Source organism: Sminthopsis crassicaudata, chromosome 2 (assembly GCF_048593235.1).
Source record: "Sminthopsis crassicaudata isolate SCR6 chromosome 2, ASM4859323v1, whole genome shotgun sequence".
In the NCBI taxonomy this organism is placed as follows: domain Eukaryota; kingdom Metazoa; phylum Chordata; class Mammalia; order Dasyuromorphia; family Dasyuridae; genus Sminthopsis; species Sminthopsis crassicaudata.
Window position 1 is genome coordinate 473,156,254 of NC_133618.1, and position 23,509 is coordinate 473,179,762.

General features: G+C 48.3%; 1 protein-coding gene across 3 annotated transcripts; it reads right to left on the reverse strand.

Annotated features, from left to right (window-relative positions):
• Nucleotides 1–1,145: 1,145 nt before the first annotated feature.
• Nucleotides 1,146–22,731, reverse strand: KCTD15 (potassium channel tetramerization domain containing 15). 3 transcript variants are annotated; one of them, XM_074293213.1, is made up of 5 exons: nucleotides 22,556–22,731; nucleotides 16,693–16,868; nucleotides 8,732–8,876; nucleotides 7,498–7,803; nucleotides 1,146–4,874 (listed from the first exon to the last, which is right to left on the reverse strand). In XM_074293213.1, exons 1-5 carry the CDS (start codon nucleotides 22,562–22,564, stop codon nucleotides 4,716–4,718), a joined length of 795 nt encoding a protein of 264 aa, XP_074149314.1. In that variant the 5' UTR covers nucleotides 22,565–22,731; the 3' UTR covers nucleotides 1,146–4,715. The 3 variants fall into 3 exon arrangements, with proteins under 3 accessions (XP_074149314.1, XP_074149316.1, XP_074149315.1); XM_074293215.1 differs by lacking the exon at nucleotides 22,556–22,731 and adding an exon at nucleotides 22,200–22,342; XM_074293214.1 differs by lacking the exon at nucleotides 22,556–22,731 and adding an exon at nucleotides 17,383–17,513.
• Nucleotides 22,732–23,509: the final 778 nt, after the last annotated feature.

The following is a 23,509-nucleotide window of genomic DNA, read 5'->3' on the forward strand; positions in this document are numbered from 1 at the left end:
CCCCCTCCAATCCCTTTTCACAGATGACCAGAACAACCTGGCTAGAAAAAATGGAAAAAGCAGCTTCTTTAGTGGCATTTCTGGGTGCCAGGCTTTCCTGCCTGTGAATGGGTGAGCAGAGGCTCAACCAGATTGGGTGGAGCATTTGGCTTGAGCTTCTTTCACCATAGCCAAAAGATCTTTCTTAATTGTACTCCCAGGAAACACCTTGGAAATCACCTAGCACACCTCCCAAGAGTTATTTTTCATAGGATCACAAACTTAAAAAAAAAAAAGTACAACCCACTAACTACTGAATGAACTTGTATTTCTTCAATAATCTAGTATACTTTGCCAATCTTAAACGGCCTATATGAATCAGAGATACTTTGCGCACCAGTTCTATCATCAGCTGACCCAAGTGCTTGTGTCTTTGTGATCTCTGGGCTAAGCAAGTGGCTGGGACCCCGTTTGAGTGGAGCCCCTTGTCCAGACTGTGCTCAAGACAGAAAATTACAAGAGTCAACCTCCGAGAGTTTACCTTCTGCTTGGAGTAGTAAAGTAAAACGAGCCACTCTCTTCAGCTCTATGGAACCTTCCTTAAATAAAGCCAATGGTTTTCCTGGCTTTCTCAGAGGGAAGCTCAGCTGAACATTTAAAAATCTGTCATTTTCATGCATCTTTTAGTTTTCTCAGATGTCAGAGTTTGGCTTAAGTAAAAATTAAGATGCAATAAATCCTATCAGCTAGAAACCAAAGCAAAAAATAAAACACATGAAAAATGAAATGTGCAAAAGGTTTCTGAGTGCTGGAGCCTGTCTGTGCCTAGAGCACCTCCCCATCCCTCTGGGGCTGGGGCTCATGATACTTCTGCCAACGGAGGCTTTCCCCTAAGGCTGAGCCTCTTCTAACTAATTAACCATTGCCATGCCATGCTCTGGTTTCCACATTTTAATTGCGGCTTTGTACCATTCTGAGCCATCTACACTGGACTCGTCACAAACTGGATGCATCTAGGAGAGGGGCTGGGCCCAACAACAGGACCTTTGTGCTTTCAGGTCCAAGCTGAGCCACCTTGCCACCCCTCCCCCCAAGTAGTTCTCCGTATTGACACAACTTTTTGCACATTCCCAATAGGTGGGTAGTCACAGGAATCAAGATATTAATTTTTTGGTATAAAATATCTTTTATTTATTGTAAGGAGTACAGGTTACTGGTTTTAAAAGAACTGTTGAAGGATGGATTTTCAAGTTGTGTGCATTGACTTTTAAAGTCACCATCACACCAGGTGGCAGCATTCTTGTGTAGCAGGACAACCATCCCTTTCAGAAAGGGGTGCTGTAGGAGTGGGGTATGATCCCTTTGGCCAATCATCTTTTACATTTTTGACTGTGCTTTGAGAATGCCTCATTCGGGGGACAAGAGTTTTTGAGGGAACAATCATAAGAGCAGTCAGAACTTTGTCCAATAGTTTTAAAACAAAAATAATTATTTTTTAAGCTTTATGAGAAACAGGAAAAATTGATTTTGCTATTTAGTCAAAAGATTTTGCACAAGGTATTCAGGCCAGTAAGTGTAAAAATATGTTTTAAATGTATTGATAATTTGTACATATCGTTTACAAAGACTTTATGTTTATTAGAATTGTTATTTTGACAATTTCTGTACATTATTCAGAAGTTTCCCAATTAGTGTGAAAACATATTTCCTTGTTTGTATTTAGAAAGAAATAAAACTGTTTATTAAAGTAATTCAGTACAGATACCTGTTCTCAATTATGATTTTGTATCACATTTTGTTATTTTACCCACTGGTCAGAAACACATTTTTGAATCAAAATATTAAGACAATAATCACAACATAATAGCAACCCTCAAATCTTTAGTAGTTGAGTTCTGTTGTGCTTAAGTCTTTCTCTAGGCCAGATATAGTCTCACACAACCACCAACAAAACTGGGTGCCAGAAAAGTCAAGGAAGACACAGAGCTGCCTTCTTTACAGCTGTCTGTCCATTAAGCATGGCCTAATGTTCTCCATTCTCTTCTCCTGTCAGACACCCAAGAGATGGGAAATATGGAAACCAGAGTTTTGTTGAGTTTAAAAAAAAAATTCCAAACAATTTTGTTAAAATTAGATTTTTTTTTTTTGAAGAATTTGAATTACTGTGGGAATAGCACAGATTGGCACTCCTTTCCACTGTCCTTTTCTAGAGGTGCTGGCTGTTTTTGTGTTAACAGGCAGGGAGCAAGGCTCCTAATTCAGTCTGTATAGCTATCATTAAGCACAGCTTTTATAAACATGGAAATTAGCTCTGGTGGGTGTGGTAGTTAGGACAGGAAAGGGATGAGGGGAAATGGAGATTTAAAATTAAAATTTAAAAAAAAAAATACAAAAGCATTCAAAATCAGTGACCAGAACTGCTAGCTAAATGATCATATCCTAGTTTAAACATTTTTCCTTGGAAAAAAAATGTACTTCTCCTAACGGAGTAATTGCTTCCCTACATCTTCCTCTGTGTTAAGGCTGCTTGTAGCTAATATTGGGGTGATACGGGCCAAAGCATATGCACAGCACGGATGTACGGACTAACCGGATTGGGGCCCATGAGCCTTTGTGATGTGCCTTCACACATAGCTCGAAGCAACTGCTTTGTAGGGCCATAAAAATACTGTCAACACCAATAGAAAGAAGTAGAGAAAAAACAAAACCCTAACATTTTTAACTTAAGTTTAAGAAACAAAACACCCTGACAAAGTTTTCTGTCTATTGTTTCTACTGGGTTTCCTTTTGCTTTTCCCAAGTGAGGTACTAAAGAGATATATTTAACCTTTATAGCTTCCTGGAGTTTCCTTTTAGGGCCAAGACTAGAATTCAGCACCTCAGTTACCACAAGATAGGAAGGGCACGACTGGAATGAATGAACTAGACTCCAGTGTACTTAAACACTGGGGCCTAGGAAATCAACACCAAGAACACAATTCCCACCACTCCCACCCCAGAGGATGGACGAAGCCAATTATTTCTCTGGTTAAACCAAACAAATCTCAGGAAATTCAACCCAAACTTATCTCTGGGGCAGAACATGGAGACAAGGGTTAATCCTCAGAACTGCATTTCAGTCCATTAGAGAAATGTTTATGGCATGAAGTACTGTGTAAGGAATACACGACAATATACATTAGGATCTTTACAATATTAAATGCATAATATACAACTCTACGGGTATCTTACAGAGGAAGGTGAGTGGTGTGCCATCTGCTCAGATATGGCAGGACAGGGTCGCCTTTTCCATCAGTGAGTGTATAGAGTGTCACACTATATAAAATCAAAGAAGGACTAGCTTAGCTTTACAGCCCTCCAAACACCAGACAAGCCTGGCTCAGTACCTGTTAGCACAAGGGAGGGAACAGGCCCCAGTGGGCTCATTTGCTTCCGTTCTGGGTCTAAGTTTCTGTCGAATTCATCGTCTGGACTGAGAGGCCCCAGATTATCAGAAGAGCTCAGTCCCTTCTCCTTAATGACCATGTTTGTCTAAGAACAGTTTAATTAAAATTCAGTGTCTACAACAGGATTCTATAAATTAATGTGGGAGAAACTAAATTGTGATTAGCGCACGAATTAGTGACTGAGGCCCCCAATCACGCCATACAGCAGTGAGCAGGATTTCACAGAGCGCTATTTATAGGCTGGCACCTGCAAACACAGTGCTGTCTCCTGAGTTACAGAAGCGGCTGCTGCTTGAGTCAGAAGAGATGATAACTGTTTTCATTAAAGAAACATTGTAGGGGCCAAATGAAAGGGTGGGGAGAGACCTTCCCTAAAGAGGCAAGTGTGCCATCAGTATTTCAAAAATACTTTTAAATTAACGAGAGAGAAAACAAACGAAGATGTGTCCTGTCCTGCAGAGCATAAGGGTGGCTCTCTTTCCTAAGGGGAGCCCTGCCGCCCGCCCGCCCGCCGCCCCCCAGGGCCCGCAGAGGCCCGCACATACAAGAGGAGTGGTGGGAGGCCGGACGGGCATCTTCCTGGGCCTGCTTTGCTAGCACAAAAACTTCCATACTTTGGCCTTGGTTGGGTCCTGTCCTGGGCTGGGGCTACTCCCAAGGTGGATCTTACTTTTGAAAATAGGCCACAACGAGTCACACTGACAGTTTCCTTTTTGTAAAGTGTTGAGCACCAGATAAATATGCATCGGTCCTTGTCTGTTTCTCCAACCTCAGCAGAGAAGCCACTTTCATTTTAAATATTGTAGAAAAATAAGCCATTTACTAGCATGAACAATCACAGACGTCAGACACACGCATGGAAATGTGGAGCACGTGACGCGGCGCCTCGACGAGGCGACGTCCAGCCCAGCGTCGCACTGGCCTTAGTCTTTCGGGGGCTCGGGCTCCGGGTCGCGAGGGGGATGGGGGTGTGGGAAGGCCGTCCACGGGGCTCCCTCCAGGCGGCCCTGTCACCCAAGCCCGACCACACAGCCCTCGGGCACTGGAAGCGCCGCTCAGGTCCAACGCCACCGCTGCCGGGAAGTAATGGCGCTCGATGGCGTTCCCGCGCAGCCCTTGTCCGTCTGCCACCGTGCTCCAGGGCTTTACAATGAGGACTGGCTGGGTGACCACCACTCAGGAGAACCCCCGACTGGCCGAGGAGCTCCACACCCAAGCTGCTAACACTGTTTTCCGGCCCCTTGGTGCCTCCCACAGGGGCGGCTCGGCACCAAGACGGCGAGGGCAGGCCTAGTCCAGGGGCTCCTGCTTTATCCGGATCGTAGTCGGGGCCTGCTGAAGCCGTCTGTCCTGCCGACACAGCATGTATTCACTGAACTGGGAGGAATCCACCCCTCCCCCGCAGCTGGCAGCCACGCTAAAGCCTTTCTGAAACAGTCTCTCAAGGACCTGGGAAGTCAGAAACACAGAATCAGCACGGGCCCCCGGCCCAGCCCCGGCTCCTGAGGTCACGCTCAGGATTTAAAGCCTCACTTCCAATGACGACATGTGGAAACCCATGTTAACCCGACACGGATCCCGCGCCAGGCGGCTCAGGACCGCGACCATCCTCTGGCTGCGCGGGGCAGCGGGGGGAGCCTGTGGGACCTGTGAGCACACCTGGCCCCGAGGAGCTAATGTGGCGTGCGGCCGGCCTGGGCGCTCCGATCCCTGTCAGGGTTAGTGATTGCTTGGGCCCGTGGGCCGAGCAGGAGGAAGCCTGTGTTCCTGGGGTCTCCCTGGGAGCAGGGCCTCCACGCCTTGTGCTTGAGACTCAGGAATACTAGTGGGCAGCAAAGCCCCTCCCCAGGGCTGGCCTTCTCACCCAGAACCCCTCCCCCGGCCATGCCTAAAACTAGCGGGACAAATTCTCTCCAGTTTTCCCCGAGTCTGAGCAGCTCACGAGCCGAAAGGGGAGGACGGATGACCCTGCCAAATAATTAAGGCTCATATAAACGATAGAGATGCTGCCCAGGGCTGCAATCTGCACTCAGCTGTGAGCTCCTGGAGCCGCAGCCGGCAGGGCCTGGAGGCAGGAGTCGTCCAGCTGGTGCCCGGGGCCGGGGGGAGAGATGTCCATGTGTCCAGACACTCAACTCTTCCCATGAGAGACCTGGGGGAATCCAGGGCACCTCACCTCAGGCAGTGACAGACGTGGGGACCAGGAGGGAGCTAAGACGGACAAGCAGAAGAAACGGTCAGATCTCCTTTTTTAATGGACAAAAACCACCCTTCGCCCTCTGCTTCCCTAGCCTATTTCCCTGTTCAGAAAGGCGCTGGGCCTGGGCTGAGGGACAGGACTGCCTAACCAGATACCGATCCAGCACCTTGTCATCCTCTGACCTGTCCTATAAGATCCAGATTTGGTCAGGGTGACGGGAAGAGAGGGAGGGAGCCACGGAAGGCACATAGCAGTGTACGGCAGATGGCCAGACCGAGCCTTCCTTCTAAATACCTGGACCCAGGCAGGATGTGTGTCTCTCTCACCCTGAATTTCTGGCTCCACACAGAATTTGTGTGGCCCCTCTGGCTTCTAGCAAAGGCATCTTAAGCCCTACGAAGCAAATTTCGAAACCCCCCCCCCTCATGCGCCACTGGTATCTCCACAGGGATACAGACTGGAACTATGGCTTCACAGATCCAAGGAATTTCCAGATGAGAAATTCCCATTACCAATGCAGATCGGCACCTTCTAAGGCTACACACAAGCCAGGATGTGACTATGGTAGGACGTGAATCCAGGTCTCCCTGGCTCCATATAAATGGGGGTGAAAAAAAAGATCTGAATGAAGTCATTTCAAAAACCTCATTTACATACATGTATATGTCTCTGTACACGTTATATACAAGGATGTATTAGATATGTCTGATAGATTCATCTCCATAGGATGTCCACATATGTCCAAGAAATACGGCTGGACTGTAGTGTCCACTAGTGGTAGCAGGTGCAATGCTATGCCTAATCTGAAGCTGACTTGTACTTGCTGAGCAGTATGGACCCACGTGGCCCGAACCACAGGAAATCAGATGCCAGGACTTTCCTCGGCAGATTCCAAGCTGAGAAATTTCAACCTTGAGAAAATCTGCTCTCTGATGCCCTGGAGGAAGTGTAGGGTTGGGAACCCTCCCCATGCTCATGATTCTTTTTCCTCCGTGTGTAGGAAGTCCCTAGTCTTACAAGGTCTTCAACTCCCAGAGGTGAGGTCTTTTCTAATCTTGCTCCTTCCCAAGTACAAAACCTTTACCTGCCTATTCAGCTCAAACCCACCGGAAAGCTCTGCCCACAATCATATTCTGTGGTCCCCAGCACCTCCAAGTCCACATCTGGTCTTGTCCCACCCTCTTTCTGGCACCTATTTAATTTTGAGTCTCACATGAGGCTCCGAGTGTTAAATAAAACACATTTGGTTGAAAATACTCTGGGCCGTTTTTATAGAACATCATTTTGCCAAAAAAAAAAAAAAAAAAGAAAAAAGAAGTGCAGAGATCAATTTTTTTAAGTCCCTCCCGCAGGCACCATCACTTAATTATGAGGGAGACATAAATTATGCATCGACACATTGTTGCCTTCTCTGGAAATGGCACAGAAGCTTCTGGGGTTTGGGCAACTCAGTCTCTCCGTCATCTGCCCCTCTCTCTCTCTGTCTGTTTCTCTTTGTCTCTCTGTCTCTCTCTCTGTCTCTCTCTGTCTCTGTCTCTCTCTGTCTCTCTCTCTGTCTCTCTCTGTCTCTCTGTCTGTCTGTCTGTCTCTTCCTCTCTCTCTGTCTTTCACCAGGTTTGCATGGGAATGAATACAATCCCAAGGCATATTCAGGACTCCTAACCATATTTCCTGGCAAGAATTGGGTGGGAAGGAAAAAGAACGGGAAGGAACCTTTTTGGTCAGTACATATCAAGATGGCCCAGGGAAAGGAAATTCGTAGTCACAGGGGCCAGACTGGGACAGCTGGCTGCAAGGCCCAGGAGGCGGAGAGCATGGCCACCACAGGACCTGCAACAGGCTGCCAATGGGCGTGGGGCCCGGGACCCTCACCTGCACAGAGTTGAGCCGGCAATAGCCGTTCAGCGGGAAGCGGATGACGTGTGTGGGGTCCTGGTTCCATCCAGCATTGACAGAATTGCACATGACATCCCCAGTCTCCGGGAAGACTTCCTCGATAAGTGCCTTCTCCCCACTGAGGGCGATGCGCTCGCCGAGATCGGGGGTCACACGGACCACGAGGCACTCGCAGGCCTGGCCCCGGCGCCGCTGCTCCTGCTCCTGCTTCCAGCGGTCCAGCTCCCTCACCATGGGCTGCAGCTGGTAGTAGCGGGCCTCTTCATACAGGAGGCTGAAGTCCTGCAGATGGCAGGGAGCACCCGAGAACAGGAGGAGATGCACTGTCACGCTCCAGTCTGCACCCCAAACCCGCTCCCTGAGGGGCCCTCCCCAGAGGCAGACAGCACTGAGGCCCACGGACCAAAAAGGATTCGTCCACATCAGCTCAGGAAGAGCCCAGGCCCTGGGTGCGTAATGGATGAGGGGCAATCTCAGTGTCTGCCTGGGACCCAGCTCCTGGATGAGCCTGCTCAGTGCCAGGTCCTCATCCATGATGCACACAGCGGCCTCTTGGGTTTCTTTTAGTCTTGGGGCTCCTAATCTGTATGTGAAAGCTAGGCCCCAGACTTTGGGCTGTGACCTTTGGACCTGGGTCCTGGGGTGGGATCAGTCAGAGCCTTGGGAGTATTCACAGCCTCCCAAAATCTCCTGACTGTTCACATTTGCCACAGGCTCCTGGTCACACAGAAGTGACCCTTTCACTGGCTAAGTGGGCCCTTTCACTTCTACAACTCTGGCCCCAAAGTAGTATCTTCTTTGGCAGGAAAGAATTTTATATAATTTAAAGCCAGTTTATTTTGGATTATGATCCTTCTTCCCAAATAACCTGGGACTTCACACCTAGGTCAAGCCTGAGACCACTGCCCATTGGGTGGAGGTCAGTGCTATGATTTCCAGAGCCACCTAATTGTGAGAATACTCTGATAAACAAATCAAATCATCTACAAATATGAGAAAATAGAATTAGTTTAGAAAAACCAATTTAGCCTTTGGCTTCATCGTTTAACTTTTTATGGTATCCATGACAACCAGTGGTCCATTTATTAAATCACAGCAACCTCTACCATCCTGTGTCAGTGGGGAACATGATGGAGTGGCCTGGGCACAGGTCAGCAGCCAGATTTCACCCAGGCAGCCAGGAACCCTAGTCAACATCCACCCACCTCACCTTAAAGTCATCTGGAAGCAGGAGTTTTGATGTCCGCAGGAAGCTAAGGACGTATCTGAATATCTCCCCATCCCGATCAATGAAATAATGTTGCTTCAGACTATCTAGCACGATGGGCTCTGTGCCATTGAACAGACGACTTATCCTGAGATGGAAAAAGGAAATAAAGATGGTTGGAAAGGAAGAGACAGAATGCGTGACTTGGATACTGTGATTGAACTATAAACTTGGTGGAAACTGAAGATGAAGACTTGGAAGGGCCCTTAGAAGTAATCTAGCCCAATCCCCTTCATTTTACAGAAAGGGAAACTGAGGTCTAGAAGGGACATTTGCTCAAGTGATTGACAAGAGTTGGGTTTTGAAACAAGATGCTCCAATTTCAATCAGTGCTCTTCCCATCATGCAGCACCACTTCCCAAGGACTACAGTGACTCTATTTAGGAGGAAGCTATAGTGGGATACAGGAATGGGAGCAGCTCTGACTCTCGGTACACACCTGGGAATGGACAAGACTGCTTCTCTCCCCTTCCTCCAACTGCCAGCAGGCACACTCAATCAGACTCATAATTATTCACAAAGGAAGTGGAAGGATATGATGGTGATAGAAAGGCTGGCATGAGAGTGAAGTGCATGGCCTTGTGTGCAGTGTACTTGAGTATGCTCAAAAGACAGACACCAAAACAGAAACTGGGAGTTACCCATCACCCCAATGGATTAATTGTTCTCCTTAGGGAGAAATGTCTCTGGCTCCACTTGGAAGGAGTCACTAAAGTTACAAGGAAGAATTTCTTTAGTTCTGTTCTATTTGTGTAGAGAGGAGCAGTGACCAGAGCTGTACATAGGGTTTAGGAATAGGGGAACACTTACTGTTCCAAAGAAGCCTCCAAGGCCCCCTTTTGGGGTATAAATCCAGAGAGCCCATAATGGTGCTTTGGAGAATTCTTTAAAAACTCTCATACCATTATTTGAGACTCTAATTTTTTTTTTGGAGAAAATAGGGAAGACCTAAGGGACATAAGATTTTAGATAAATCTATTTTTAATAAAGTGAAAATTGAAATTGTAAGTCATCATTTGATACCAGCCTAGTGTGAAGCCAAAACCTTTTCTCCCACCCATAGAATTAGAATGAAGCTGGCCACACTTTCTGGGTGAAATGCTAAGTTCAATTTAGTGAAAAATAATTTTCTAAACCTTCCACCAGTAAACTTTAAGAAACAGCCATTTCTGGGGAGGGCAATATATGACTCTTACATAGGGTAATTTAGTAAAAATGACTAACTTGAGATTTAGACATCCCCAGTTAGGTCCAAGATATGGCAAGGTATGTGCAAGTTCAGCGACCAGCATTCTCCATGTTGTGAATAGATAAACACTATGATCCATGACCTTCTCACCACTTCTTCAGCCAAGCTAGGACCTAGTAGTACTCTGTGCATCTAAAGAGACTAGCTCAAGCCTAGAATTTGGGGAAGTAGTTTATTAGGTTATCCTGGGGAGAGGGCAAAGGACAAACCAAGGGACTGCATGCATGATAGGCCCTTCTGCTCTCAGGGAGATGGCCTGTAGGACTGGCTAAGCCAAATGGGAGAAGGCAGACTCACTGAAGAGCATGTTACTAAATGCATGTTCCCCAAGGGCATTAGCCTCCTTGTAAGGAGGTCCAGCTCTCCAGTGCAATGGGCAAAGAAGTCTTTCTTGTGCCCTATTTGCTTCTCTTGAATTATGTCCATGCACATTCTGTGGCTACTACCCCTTCATTGTGCATGTTCTTTCCAAGTATTTCCTGAGATCCAATGCCACACTTCCCATAGAGATGCAGGCAGGGAAGGAGCTTCCCAGTGTGCCTAGTATAGGAGGCATTAACAGAGTGGGTTCAGTTCTGAAAACGCTGAAGGATGGAGCTTATTTGGTCTCGGTGTCTAGTGAAGAAAGGATCTTGGTTCAGTTTGCCTCAACAGTGTTTGATTTAATTAACCCCATATTCCCAGGAACATTACTAATGCCTGGATAAAACTCAAAGTTTCAGGTTCTGGACACTGCAGGCTGAGGCAGCTAGATCACACCTTGAGCTCGCTATAAGGTCACACTTCCAAAACAACCTCTGGACTAATGCCTCTCTTCCATAGAATCTTAGGACAGTCATTGAAACCACATGATTCAGATAATGGAACCAAAGATCTAGAGCTAAATAAGATCCCAGAAGCAACTAGTCCAACCCCTTCATTTTACAGATGAGAAAACTGAGGCCTGATAAGTGACTTCCCAAGATCACATAGACTGCCTTCATCAGATAGGATTAGAACTTGGATCCTCTGAACTTTCCTTTAATTCCTTTTTTCTTTACATGGAGGAAAAATAAAATCCAGAGAAAGGAAGTTATTAGCCCATGGTCACCCACATAATAGTGGCAGATTTGAGGTCTCTCGGAATTAAGGCTCATCTAGAGACTATTTGAGGACCAATAAGCATGGAAAAAGAATGATTTTCTGGACATTTCTGTCAAGCCCTACATCCTGTTGACTTTGATGGGGAGGAAGGCCTCCCAGATATTTCACTTACTCTGCTTATTAGGAGTATGTCCACCAGGCACTGGGCGTGTCTGATTATCCCCCAAACAAGAATAACCAAGGCCGGGGCATGCAGTACCCAAGCAGGAGAAAATGGCTTAACCCCAGCAAACCTACCACTTCTTCACTGGTGTGCATGCCGATGGCTGCAATGCTGAGCTTAGCCCCAGCCACAGACTGGCTCTGACCCCACACACAACACTGACCACCAGCCTGAACCCTAACCATTGGTACCATTCTAGACCCTGAGCCTGGCGACAGAATGACCCTGATCACAGCCTGTCAGGCTTGGAAGGGGCCTTAGAAGTCACCCAGTCCAATCCCCTCATTTTAGAGATGAGGAAGTAGGCCCTAGCTACTGTCCCGGGCTTGATTTCCTGCTTGTGAAGAGATGAGTGTGGATGGCTCAATGCAGCCCACAGGTAAGTTATGTCCTCATCCTGAGGATGTTCTAAAGAGACACTGGGGATGGTACAGGGAGACCTGGGAACATCATGGGAGGACTGGAAGGATCTTACAGGACCTTATGCAGAACAATGGGCTTATCACTGAGGTAATGGAGAAATTAGAAACAATAGTGAGATGCCATGTAGAAGGTGGACAGCAGGTGGGTTACAGGGGCCAGTCATAAAATGAAGTATGGAGCAGGGCTCTGCCTCTGTTTCCTCACAGAGATCCTAGGATCTCTGGGGATTCTACATTAGTCCCGTGAGATGCAAAAGGCAGCAAATGACACATAGTCAACTTGTACCCAAACTATTGTCACTTTAAGTCCTACTAGGCCCAAAAGAAAGTGGGAGCCTTCTCTATAGGCCTGTGGGCCAGTGGAGTCTCCCTCGATCTCTTCCTTCAAAGCAGGCCAGATGCTGCGGATGGTCCTCATGAATCCCTTCTCCCTCAGTGGGCTTCATTGTTCTTTTCTCCTTAATATTCCAATTATCACTGCTTTTTTCTGACTCCACTTTACTGAACCTTTTTGGAAATCATTCTTTAAAACACACACACACAATGTATTTTTTTTTTTTTAAGAATTGGTGCAAAAAGAATAAAAGATTAACACATGAGAAAGGATCAGATTGAGGAAATCTAAGACTCTAAAGAGAATCTCAGAGAAGCCACTGTTTGTATAAAGACTCAACTAAACCTTGTCCTGGGTCCATGGCTGTGAGAGTACACTGACTAATTATATGAGAAGGCACACGGCTGTGGTGTGATGCACAGATTGGCCATACCACAGGAGTTGACAGCCCTCACAGAGACACAGTCTAGTCTGCAGTCATGACAGCAATTTGGTTTGGAGTCAGAGAAGCTGGGCGTGAACCCCAGCTCCCTCACTTAGCACTCATGTGACAAGCAGCAAATAATTTTCTCTTATTCCTTCATCTATAAAGTGATATGGCTGGTCTGGCCTCTCTAGCTTCCTTTCTAGCCCTTAAATCTATGTTCTTATGTTCCTAATAAGTCAAGATTTATTAATAAGCCAAGAGGTCAGGTGAGGGTCTAAAATCAATTCATAAAATAGAAGCCATAGGGAAGAGGCGGGTGGTTATATGATTGCCCTCTCAAAAAGTAACCTACTTAATGTGAGTTGAACTTTTCCTCTTGCCCCATGTCTCCTGACAACTGCCCCTTTTATTTTCCTAATGAGAAGTCAATCTTAGCCAGCCACATGTTTCTGGCTTCCTCAGGGGCACCACGGGACAGAAATTTCCTCTCCCATCTCTGTAGGTTATTACCCCCATGCCATCCCTTCCCACCATCACCATTTAGCATACTTAACCTCCTTCAAAGCTCAGCTGACGTACCACCTCTCTCCAACTGCTAGTATCTTTCTAAAAATCATTTTGTATTTATTTTTATGTAAACAAATTGTTTTTCTTTCCAATTGAATACAAACCCCTAGAAAGTAAAAACTGTCCTGCTTTGTCTTTGTAGCCCTGGTACAATCCAGACTGGGGGCATTAGCGAAGGCTTGGTGAAGGAATGAATGAATCAAGTCCAGATAACAGGCTTCTTCACCAGGTGACTGACACTAACAGGTAGGGGAACAGAGAGGCAGAAAGCCGTGCAGGACAGCAAACACACAGGCAGGCAGGCGGGCAGATGGGCAGGTAGGCAGGCAGGCGGCACTCGGGGCATTTGGCTGAGACCTCAGGCTGTGGGGCTCACAGAGGGGATGTCATATGAACGTGATCAGATGCCTGACAGCAGTGACATCGCACCAGTGGGCAGGCAGCATTCATGGAGGATGCATCCATTTGCAGCCACAGCTGCCCACATAAAAAGAAGCAGTTAAGAGGAAAACCACAATTTGCTCTTCTAAGATTCCCCCACATGAAGAGATCATGTGCACATGGGACAAATGCATGTGGGCAAGATGGAGACATGATGCGCTTGCACACGCATGTAGGCTGCTGTTACACTGACCAGAAGTGGTGGAGGCACATGTGGGTGCACCTATGTACGTGGCTCTGTTAAAGCAGATCTGAGTGCATCCCTGTGCATATGGGCAGACTCCCACATGGGGGGACCACAGCTGAAACAGCACGGATCCTCTGCTGCAGCCTTCCTGCCCGTGTGGGACCCACCACATACCGAAACTCGTTAGCTAGCAGGCTGGCTGAGATCACAGAGCATGCTCCAAGAAAGGATTCTTAATAAAACACAGCAGATAAACAAGGACAATGGGACATTGGACCTTCGGGTACCAAAGGCTGTAGCTTTCTGAAAAACAGCAATAACCTCCCCCTCAGAGGCTACAAGCGTCTGCTATGCAGATGGCCACAGGGCACAGAGAGGGAAGATGATAAGGATATAATTCTGGGTTTCAAACCCAGGGTCATTGAGAGTGGGCATTCATCTGGTCTCATCTTCCCGGATTTAGGCTCAGAGCTTCTGGCCCTTTTCCTTGCAATACTCTCTCTCTCTGCAGCCCTCTATCAGCACAGAACTTGAAACTCTTCCCATTTCCCCTGACTACTCAGTTGTGATTACATCACAAACGCAGTTTTGCTATTCTCAGGGAAGCTATTCCACAGAGCGTTGTGGGCAAAGGTTTTATTAATTTAACTCAAAAACGTCGTCAACTGATTAAGGGTTGATCTATCTAAAACAACTCGGGAATGCTGCAGACGGGAAAATTGAAATTAAATACCTGGCCTCTGTCTCTCTTCATAGACACATCGCACTATCTGTGTTGCCCTCACACGTTGCTTTACACAGTTCCACATCAGCCCCCTCCATCATTTGTTGACATGGGCGGCACAAGAGGCCTATCACCCCATACTTCAGTTATAAATGATTACCTATCTATTCTTAGAGCCCCTCCACATTGAGCCAGAAACACCCACTTTAGTCTAAGGGAGAGGTAGAACTGCTCCAAAGTCTTTCTGATCACCAACAAGTAAGTCAGCAATCCCCCGGGTTTCATCTCCAGCTGACTTACACTTTGATGGGTTACACCATGGAAGTTTCTATTAAATATGCCTGTTCCTGAAGTGTCAGCAGGGATTTCCTTAAAGCTGTGGGAACAGATGTGAGGCTCGTCACAGCCGCTTCAGTGCCAATGTGGGCCCTCTCATCCCCTCTGCAAATGTCCGTCCTCATCTGCTATAAATTCTTCTCCACTGGGAAGAGACTTCTGTGCAATCAGAACGTCAGAACGTCTTTATGCATAAATTTTCAAAGCAAGCCTCTTGGCTTTTGGGACATTGGTGAGCAAACAAACATCCTACATCCCAGGTTAATTTCCTCCCCCTTATGTTAAGTGACTCTCCTTCCACAGTCATTTCCCTTTTGTGCCATCTTGGAAAGGCTCTCAGGGATGCTGTCAGGGGACCAGAGTCAGTTCCATGCTCACAGAAAGCACAAAGATCCTTCCTGGCCCCTTGTGATGCCAGATGGGGTCATGGAAAGAGGCCTGAATGCATTGACTACCTGTCTGGCCTAACCCCCTGGGCGGGCTTCAGTTTCTTTGTTTCTAACCCGAGGGAGTTAAACTAGATGACTTCTAAAGTACTTTTTCATTTCTTGGTTGATGATTCTATGACTGACCCCCAAAGCCACAGGCCTGATCTCCGGCTTCAGGATATGGGCCTCCATGGAGGCTCTTGTTGCCACAGATAAGGACATTTCAGGCCCAGGGTGAGGTGGAGCTGTACTCTGTTGGCAAAGGAACCCAGGAAACATTTAAGTTCTAGACAAGAAAAGACAATCTAACTCCACATTGTGCCTAAAATATGGACTTAAGAGAAGGGACAGGACAGCAATAGAAACAGAGCCTAAAAGGGTCCATTTATCTGTCCTCCAGAGAGGATGAGGAAGATGATGAAAGCCAGCCTTTATAAAGTTTGCCTTTATAAATTTTCTCTCATTTTATTATTCCCATTTTACAGAAAAGGAAACTCGGTGCCCTGGATGACACAGCTAATAAGTATCTAAGACCACATTTGAACTTGGGTCTTCTGACTTCAGGTCTAGCACTCTATTGATTGTACCCCCTCCCTAGCTGTCTCCATTGATGATCCACAAGAATTAATATAATCCAGGGTTTCAGTGGAAAACAGAAACCGTCTTCTGGATATGTGAGGTGACAATGGAGAAAGGTGACTCACCAGAGCATTCCCAAATAGCCTCATTAGAGAAAAATCTAAGCAGCTGAACCCAAGGTCCAGTTCTGACATTTCCTCGTCTGTCATCATAGCTGCCCCAGTCGCCAGCCCTGTTCTTTGGGAGGGTGCCAAAGACAGCACCAGAAGTATCTGCTTTTGGCTCTTAAATCACAATCATTTCTAGCAAGTGAATGTTTACTAAAAAGAAGAAACTTAGCTGAAGTTCCTCAAAGGGTTAAAATCTGCAGTGGGATGAAATGACCTTTGACCGCTCAGTAGTTAGCATGTTTTACAGAAAAGGGCACACAGTGGTCAGTCAAGTTCAAGGCTGCTCAGGAGTGTGGGACTGGCCACCGAGGGCCAGAAAAGAGTGATAATGCAGTTGACTAGACACAGCTTTGGTCCACACAGAGTTCTCCCTAGTGATACAGCCATAATGGCAAGTACCACAGCATCGATCCGTTTTGGTGCAAAGCCACTTTCCAAAAACAAAACTTTGTTCCTAAAGAACTGTCTTTCCTCATGCTAACAACAGAGAGTCTGTGCCACCAGGTGCTTGAAAAACTATTTCCTATAACACACAGTAATGAGGAACCAATTCCCTTTCTGAGCTCCCAGGACTCAGCTGTCCCAAGGAGGTCCTTAACCCCAGGCAGACGCAACACAGGGAAGAAGCTTCTCTGACCCACTACCAGGGACATGGTGGCAGAAAAAGGTCTCCCTTCACTTGATGTCAGGCAGGTGTATGCAAAGAAATTTTAAAGCAGCAAGGTCTTCCTTACCTGGAGTCCGGATACTTGGTGAGGGTAGCCAGACTGCTGGTATACATGTGTCCCCCTACGTCGATGTGCACGGGAGCGTTGGACTTGGTAAGCTGAGCTGGGAGAGGGATTCCCTGAGCTGCCAGGGGAGAAACTGGGGACCGTGTGAGAGAGAGTCGGGACATGCTTCTTCCCTCCTACAAAAGCAAACAAAACAACAGGACAAATTTTCTTTAGTGTTGCTGCGGATTTCCTTTATTTCTGGTGTGATCACAGATCTAATCAGATCACTTTTGCATCTGCCTGATCACATATTCAGCTGACAAATTTTTGCCACCACTGTAATTAAGTGTATTTGCATCATTTTCTTCAAAGTACCAGAGGGTAAAGGAAAGATGCTTATTAGCAATAAGAAATCAAGAAAAAAAAATTTTCAAGGTGTCAGCCTCCAGGGGCATAAAACAAACTGCAAAATCCTAATTAAAGGTCGCAGGCTTATGTGTTAGATGTGAAATATCCCCTGACAAACGAATCACCAATTTGTGAATTGGGATTCAGGGGTTTTTGCAAGTTTGTCTCAGTAACGAGACACCTCTAAATTAGTGACTTCCTCAGCACCTAAGGCAGTGAGTTTATATATGTAGTAAATTTCACATCAAACTAGGAGCATTTTTGTTTTAAAAATATATAATAGGCATGCCAGATCAATACCTATCATTTGGGTTTCACCACTGAATGGAAGGAAAGAAAGCGTAGACTCCTTGGCAAGAGGGAATCTTGTGCTTCCACTGAGACGAGCTGGAAAGGCTCTCACCACCTTCATCAGAACTGACATGGGAAATAAGAAATCATCATACTCAATCTTATTAAGAACCTATCCTTCCATATCCTTCCAAGAATATCTGTGGCAAATTCCAACAAAATAGAAAGGTAACTGACTTGTCTGCAACCATAAAATGGAACTGTCTTTAGAAAGTCAGCCTCAATTTTGAGGAAATCCGGATACTTGGATTCCCTACCGAGGGGGGGGGGGGGGACTCTGTCCTCCCACACAGTGCAGTCCAGCACTGCTTCTCCTCCCATTCCCTGCCCACCACCTCCCCAGGTACCAGAAACCAGAGAAGGCGATCCTCCCCTCATCAGATTCCAACAAATATGTCCTTCCCCACTGCAGGTACCCCTCACACAACATGCAGGAAGACCTATTCCAGGTTACACATAGACCAAGGTACTCCTCTGCCTGGCACCATGTCCGATCCGTCACATGCAACATACATGTACATGTTTCAGAGTTTCGTGTCTATCACGTCTGTTACCAACTGTAATGAAACATATGCTCAGCATTATCGTTATAAAACATTTCAGAGACTAATCTAATTTTCCTGGTATTTTGTTTTGCAGTCATGCTCCCAAGCATGGGCTCTCTTACATCAGCAAAGGGCTTTACAGCCCACAGTGAATTTTTACTTGTACCAAGTGCCTTTCCCACCTCTCTAAGAAGCCCCAGCTGTCATCTGGAACCTGAGTGTCCACTTCATTGGGACAGACTTTTCTCAGCAGCTTCTCCTCCAAACCTCTTAACCATCCCACCAGGAGACAAGACCCAGCATAGAAGAAAAGCCTCAGACAGGCCCTTTAATGAGGTGCAACAGCAGCTGAGAAAACGTGACTTTTGTCCTCAGAACGGCTCCCCCCCCCAACCTTTCCCAATGACAGCAGTCTGCTCCCTTCCCATAGAGGGGGAGATCAGAACAGCCTCCAGCACTTCATCAGCAGCAGCACCAAATCTAAATCTATTGTCTTAGACTCCAGCTCCCAGGCCTCTCCCACAGGGGCACCCTAAGGCAGAAGGTGCAAAGCTCGAGCCCACCCCCCAGCAAGGTCACAGTCATGAGATAGAGGGCATTTATAAACAGGTCCCATTAAATAAAAAGTACAGACGTGGCAAACAGCAGAAAACAACAGCTGCCTGGGAAGGCAGCTCTGCGAGTGTGGCTGGCCTTTCTCTTCTGTGCCCCATATTCTCATCACTGTCATCCCCGTTTCGAGGAGGGGGTTTGTGTGGCTCTGAGATGCTGTTTATTATTACTAATGACACTGTAGGCATGCAATGTATCCACACACACATCGGCTCTAGCTTAAGTAAAAATAAAATCCTCCTTGCCTTCTGATGTACTTATCAGGGTCAGCTATACTTTTTTTTTTTTTTTTTTAATTCAGGAAGGATTGATCAAATAAGTTTCAAGAAACCCATGAGAAATAACTTCTTTGCTAATAGTTTCCCATCTAAAAGTGATAACCCTGTCTTAAAACAAAATACATTTTAAAATAAAAGCGGGGGGGGGGGGCGCTTGGAGACACTGACATGTAGCTGGGCATATTCAAGGGATGCTTCTCTACCAAGATTTGGTTTCATGTTTGTGCCAGAAGATCCCTCAGATCTGGAGGTTGTAGCATTCAGGACCTGTGCACACAGCATAGAGATTTAATTAATGGGACTCACTGGAGGGTCTTATCCTCAGTCCTGGCTATATATACACCACCAGGTCTCCAGAAAAAGAGGAACATAGATACTAAAACAGTTCCCACTGGGGATGAAGCATTCTGGCTCAACCTAGACCAGGGCTTTTAAATTTCAGGGAAAAGTACCTATAAAAAAAGCTTTTCTTTTATATTGTAATTTAAGTCATTATTATAATTCCATAAAATTATTTGTGTCAATTAAGTAACTCCCAAACTTTGCTTCTATTCAGCAAACATTTTAACATTAAATTGAAATATGATGGGTCTCAAATTCTATCTTCAACTTCTTCAAATCTAATTTTATTTTAACTATTTACAACTCACAGACAATTCCTTGGTTGCTGTTAACCAGGACTTTTATGCATAACCCAGGCATTAACAAAAATCCCTCCTGCATGAGGGTTTAGGACCCTCAAATCTCTATGACCTGCCTGTAATGAAAGAGATTGAAAGAAGGTGTCCAAAAGCAAATAAAGCTGACTCAGAAATAGCCACTGCCCAGAGGCCTGTCCTCCTTCCAGCAGCAACACCATCCCATCCCAGAGGATGAGGCAGCAAATCTCGACAGAAACACAAGACCCTGCCCACCACAGGCAAACTCTCTAGGACAATTTCCATAGCCCCTGCCCTTTCCTTTCCCAAACCTCAAAGGCACACCAGATCACTGCCCGCCCCACCGTCGGGCATCTCCTCCACAATCACCATACACCTGATCGCCATACACAGGAATGGACTTACCCCATCACCCCCCACCCCCTGCGCTCCAATCCACCATCACTACATGCCATTAGTGCACATCCCAAACACCACCATCATTGCACACCGAGATCTGCCCCAGCTTCCCTTCTTGCCTTTCCAAGCCGGCTGCATAAGTACTGCTTGTAAAAGCGATTTGCCCATGCAAAGGGAAATAATCAGAATGCCACGCTCATTTACACACAAAATGAGTTTGTGTCCCATTGTGTTCACAGTTGTTCAGCTCTCTAGGGGTGATTAAACTCGCTGTGCGGCTCCAGCTTGAGATGATTTCACTGAATCGTTTCTCCGTGAAGTTGCTTCTTTGCGAAGCTGTTATTTTAACCATAAAAGGTAAACAGAAGGCAGTTGTAAGAGCGCCATTGAGCTCGCTGGCTGGCTTGCTCACTCAGAGCCCAGGGCTAGGCGCCTTGGGCGGGAATGCTGAAAGACTGCAGAATTTTCCAGGGTGTGGGCTCCTGCTTCAGGCTTGCAGCAACTCGGCTCCTTTAATGCACACTCCTCGGATACAGCTCAGATCCCACTCACAGCAAGGCTTTCAAAGTCTCTCAACTTTGGGGAGATGCAGGTTTCACCTGGGCTCACCGCCCAGGGCGATGGGAACCACTCCCAGTGGCTGCTGGGGCAACAAGGAGACGCAGCCAGCCCGGGGCTCAAACCAGAGCAGGCCGGGCAAGAGCAAGAAGCTCAAGGCCCAGCAGGGAGAGCCAAAAATCAGGGAGGGGGAGACAGAAAGGCTCAGGGCCCAGGCCGGGAAAGAGACAGAAACCCCGCTCCTGGCCCAAGGAAGGGTTAATGGTGTCAAGAGAAGAAAATAGGTGGGGGGAGGGCAGTGGAAGAGTAGAGTGGATGGGGGAGGAAGAGACAAAGTTAAATCAAGAAGCAGACACTTAGAGAGGCTGCAGATGGGAAACTCTCCTAATTAAGGATGTAAAAGCGCTTTGTTCCCAAAGTTTATTGTTGCCAGGATAAAAAAAATTAATTGAAACTAATGCTGTTATTCACTCGTGCAGTTTAATTCCTTCATGCGCATTTAAGACATAAAGAAAACTGCAGGTTTCAGGATCCGCCTCCCCAGCCCTAGAGGGTGGGTGGGGGAAGGGTACCTCTGGCTGGGCAGCCTCCGCCTGGGTGCATGCATGTACTTGCCTATGTATACAGATGTCTGTGTACACATCTGTGCACGTGTGCTCGGCAGGGTACGGATACGTATCTGTGCCTACTAGGGTCTGGGAGTGTACACAGGCGTACCTGTACCTCAATGTCAGTGACCCTGTGTCCAAGTTGCCTAGGTGCCCCTGAGCCTGGGGTGCTCGTGCTCGCGGCAGGAGCGCCCGCTCAGGCAGAGTGCTTGTCCTTGGTAGGGTCAGACCACGCTGCCCACTTTCCGAGTCCCGAGTGCCTAGATCCTAAAGAGAGATGACGCTGTCTCCTGGGGTTCTCCTCCCTACTGGTCCCGCTGCCCCATCTCGGCCACGAGGCTGGGGGTGTGGGGCGGGATCTGTCCCGGCTCAGGCACACACTTTACTTTTAATCCCTCCCGCATCAGTTTGGGCGCCAAAAGCATGCCAAGCGTGGCCGCTTGGAGCTGGGCCCCGCGTGTGGTCACTTCCGACCGCTGGCTCACATTGGGCCCCGTCTCCCCCCAGACTGCCGGGAACTTTTTAAGGGGGAGGCAGAAGTGCAGCTGCTTGTATATCAAACTCCCGAGTACCCCCAGCGGTGCCCCCAGGAGACTCCAACCACCCAGGCTCCCCTGAGTTCAGCCCCACGTGGGTACGTCCTTTCGGGCTCCACTCAAGGCCAATGCTCCCTCCCTCTCTCCCCCAACGCCCCACTGGTTCTGGTCAATCCAATTGTGCCGGGGGTCCAGGGGACGGGATTAACGTGCTCCAAGGTCCCACAGCCAGCGGGCCCCTAGGGGCTCCACGCACTCAATGCCTCCTTCTCAGAAGCAACCCCTTCCCGCCCCCTTTGTGCGGCCGCAGAAGCCAAACCACCGGCCGGTGCCTCCAGCAGGACTCCGGCACGCTCCAGCCCCACGGGAAGGGGAGCACGAGCATTAGTCTCCAAGTGGCAGTCGCCATGTCCCCGCCCCCTGGGGAGGACCCCAGACCCTCGGATTCCCCAGCCTTTGCCACCGCCTCCCGCTGGTCCGGACAAAAGCTGCGAATCGCGCGCCCCTGCCCTCCCCAAGCCAGGGCCGTCTCGGCGCCTGGCGCCCCCTGCCCTTTCCCGGATCCACTCACCGCCGGGAGTCCCTCTCCTCGGCTCCGCGGCCCCTGGCCTTCCTCGGCCCCACAGCGCGCAGCAACCCCCACGCTAGCCGGCCTCACTCAGAGCCTCCCGCCCTCCCCTGGGCGCGGCCAGGAAAGGGGCCACAGATCGGGCGGGGGGCGACCAAGTGTCCGGCCCTGCCGGCCAGGGTAGGAGAGGGGGCCCGGGATCCGTAGCTGGGGCCTCGGCGCCTTTAACGCCCCCCCACCCCGCCCCCGCCTGTCCCTCAGTCTCCGAAGCGACTTTGTCCGAGTTGGGGAAGACACTCTCCGAAAAGAGGGCGCGCAGTCCCCAGTTCCGCGCGGAACCTCCGCGCCCTGATCCTTACCTTGGACATGGGAGACGCGGCGGCGGCGGCGGCGGCGGCGGCGCGGTCACGGGCCCCCCGGCCCCGGCCCCCGCCCGCCTCCTCCCGCCCGCGGCTCGGGGTCTCGTGTGTCCGGGCCGCTTGGGCGCGCTTCTTTTCTCTGGTTTTTGGCTCCACGGGTCGGTTCGGTCTCGTCCTGTAGTTACTTTCTCCCGAGTCCCCCCCACCCTCCCCCCACCCCTCCCTCCCTCCCCCGGCCCCTCTCTGCGCTGTCCCTCGCCGAGCCGGGCAGGGCTCTGCCCCCCCTCCCCTTCCTCTTCTTCCTCTCCCTCCTCCTCCTCTTCTTCCCCGGCCTCCTCCTCCTCCTCGCCTGCCTCCTCCCCCTCCTCCTTCTCTTCCTCTTCCCTCCCCCTCAGTCTTTCCCCCTTGCTCCCCAGCTTCTTTCCCCTCGCTGCCCGTCTCCCTCTCCGTGTCTTTCTCTCTCTCTGATAGCTGTTGAAGAAGGGGGGAGAACCAAAACAAAACCCTTTAAAATCGAAACCCGCCGAGATTATGCTCTGAAGAGAAAGGGCAGTAATCTGTCTCTAAATACAGGAGTGAAACACACACGCGCGCGCACACACACACATACACACACATACACACACACACACACACACACACACACACACACACACACACACACACACACACACACAGGCGACTTCTAGCTCCGGGCTTGGCAGGCGCCTTCGGGGCAGAGGATTAGAGCTACAATTAGCTCAGCCCTGCGCCCGCCCCAGCTAATTTCTCCATAAAAATGTGATATTTTCCCTTTTTTTTTTTTTTTTTTTTTTTTTTTTTTTTTTTTACTGGGAAAACCAGAGAAGCCTCACCTCTTTCGCTCTCTTTAAAAATAAACCCAATTGGAGACCCTCCCTCCTTTCCTCTTCTCCTCCCTCTCCCTGGTGCCCGCGAGAAATCCCCCCTACTGAT

Bases quoted from the DNA above. Each gene is read 5' to 3' on its own strand.
- KCTD15 (XM_074293213.1), bottom strand. The intron at 7,804-8,731 runs GTGAGGTGGGTG...TGCCATCTGCAG, and splicing joins TGCTTCCAGATGACTTTAAG to GACTTCAGCCTCCTGTATGA. The intron at 4,875-7,497 runs GTGAGGGTCCCG...CTGACTTCCCAG, and splicing joins GCCGGCTCAACTCTGTGCAG to GTCCTTGAGAGACTGTTTCA.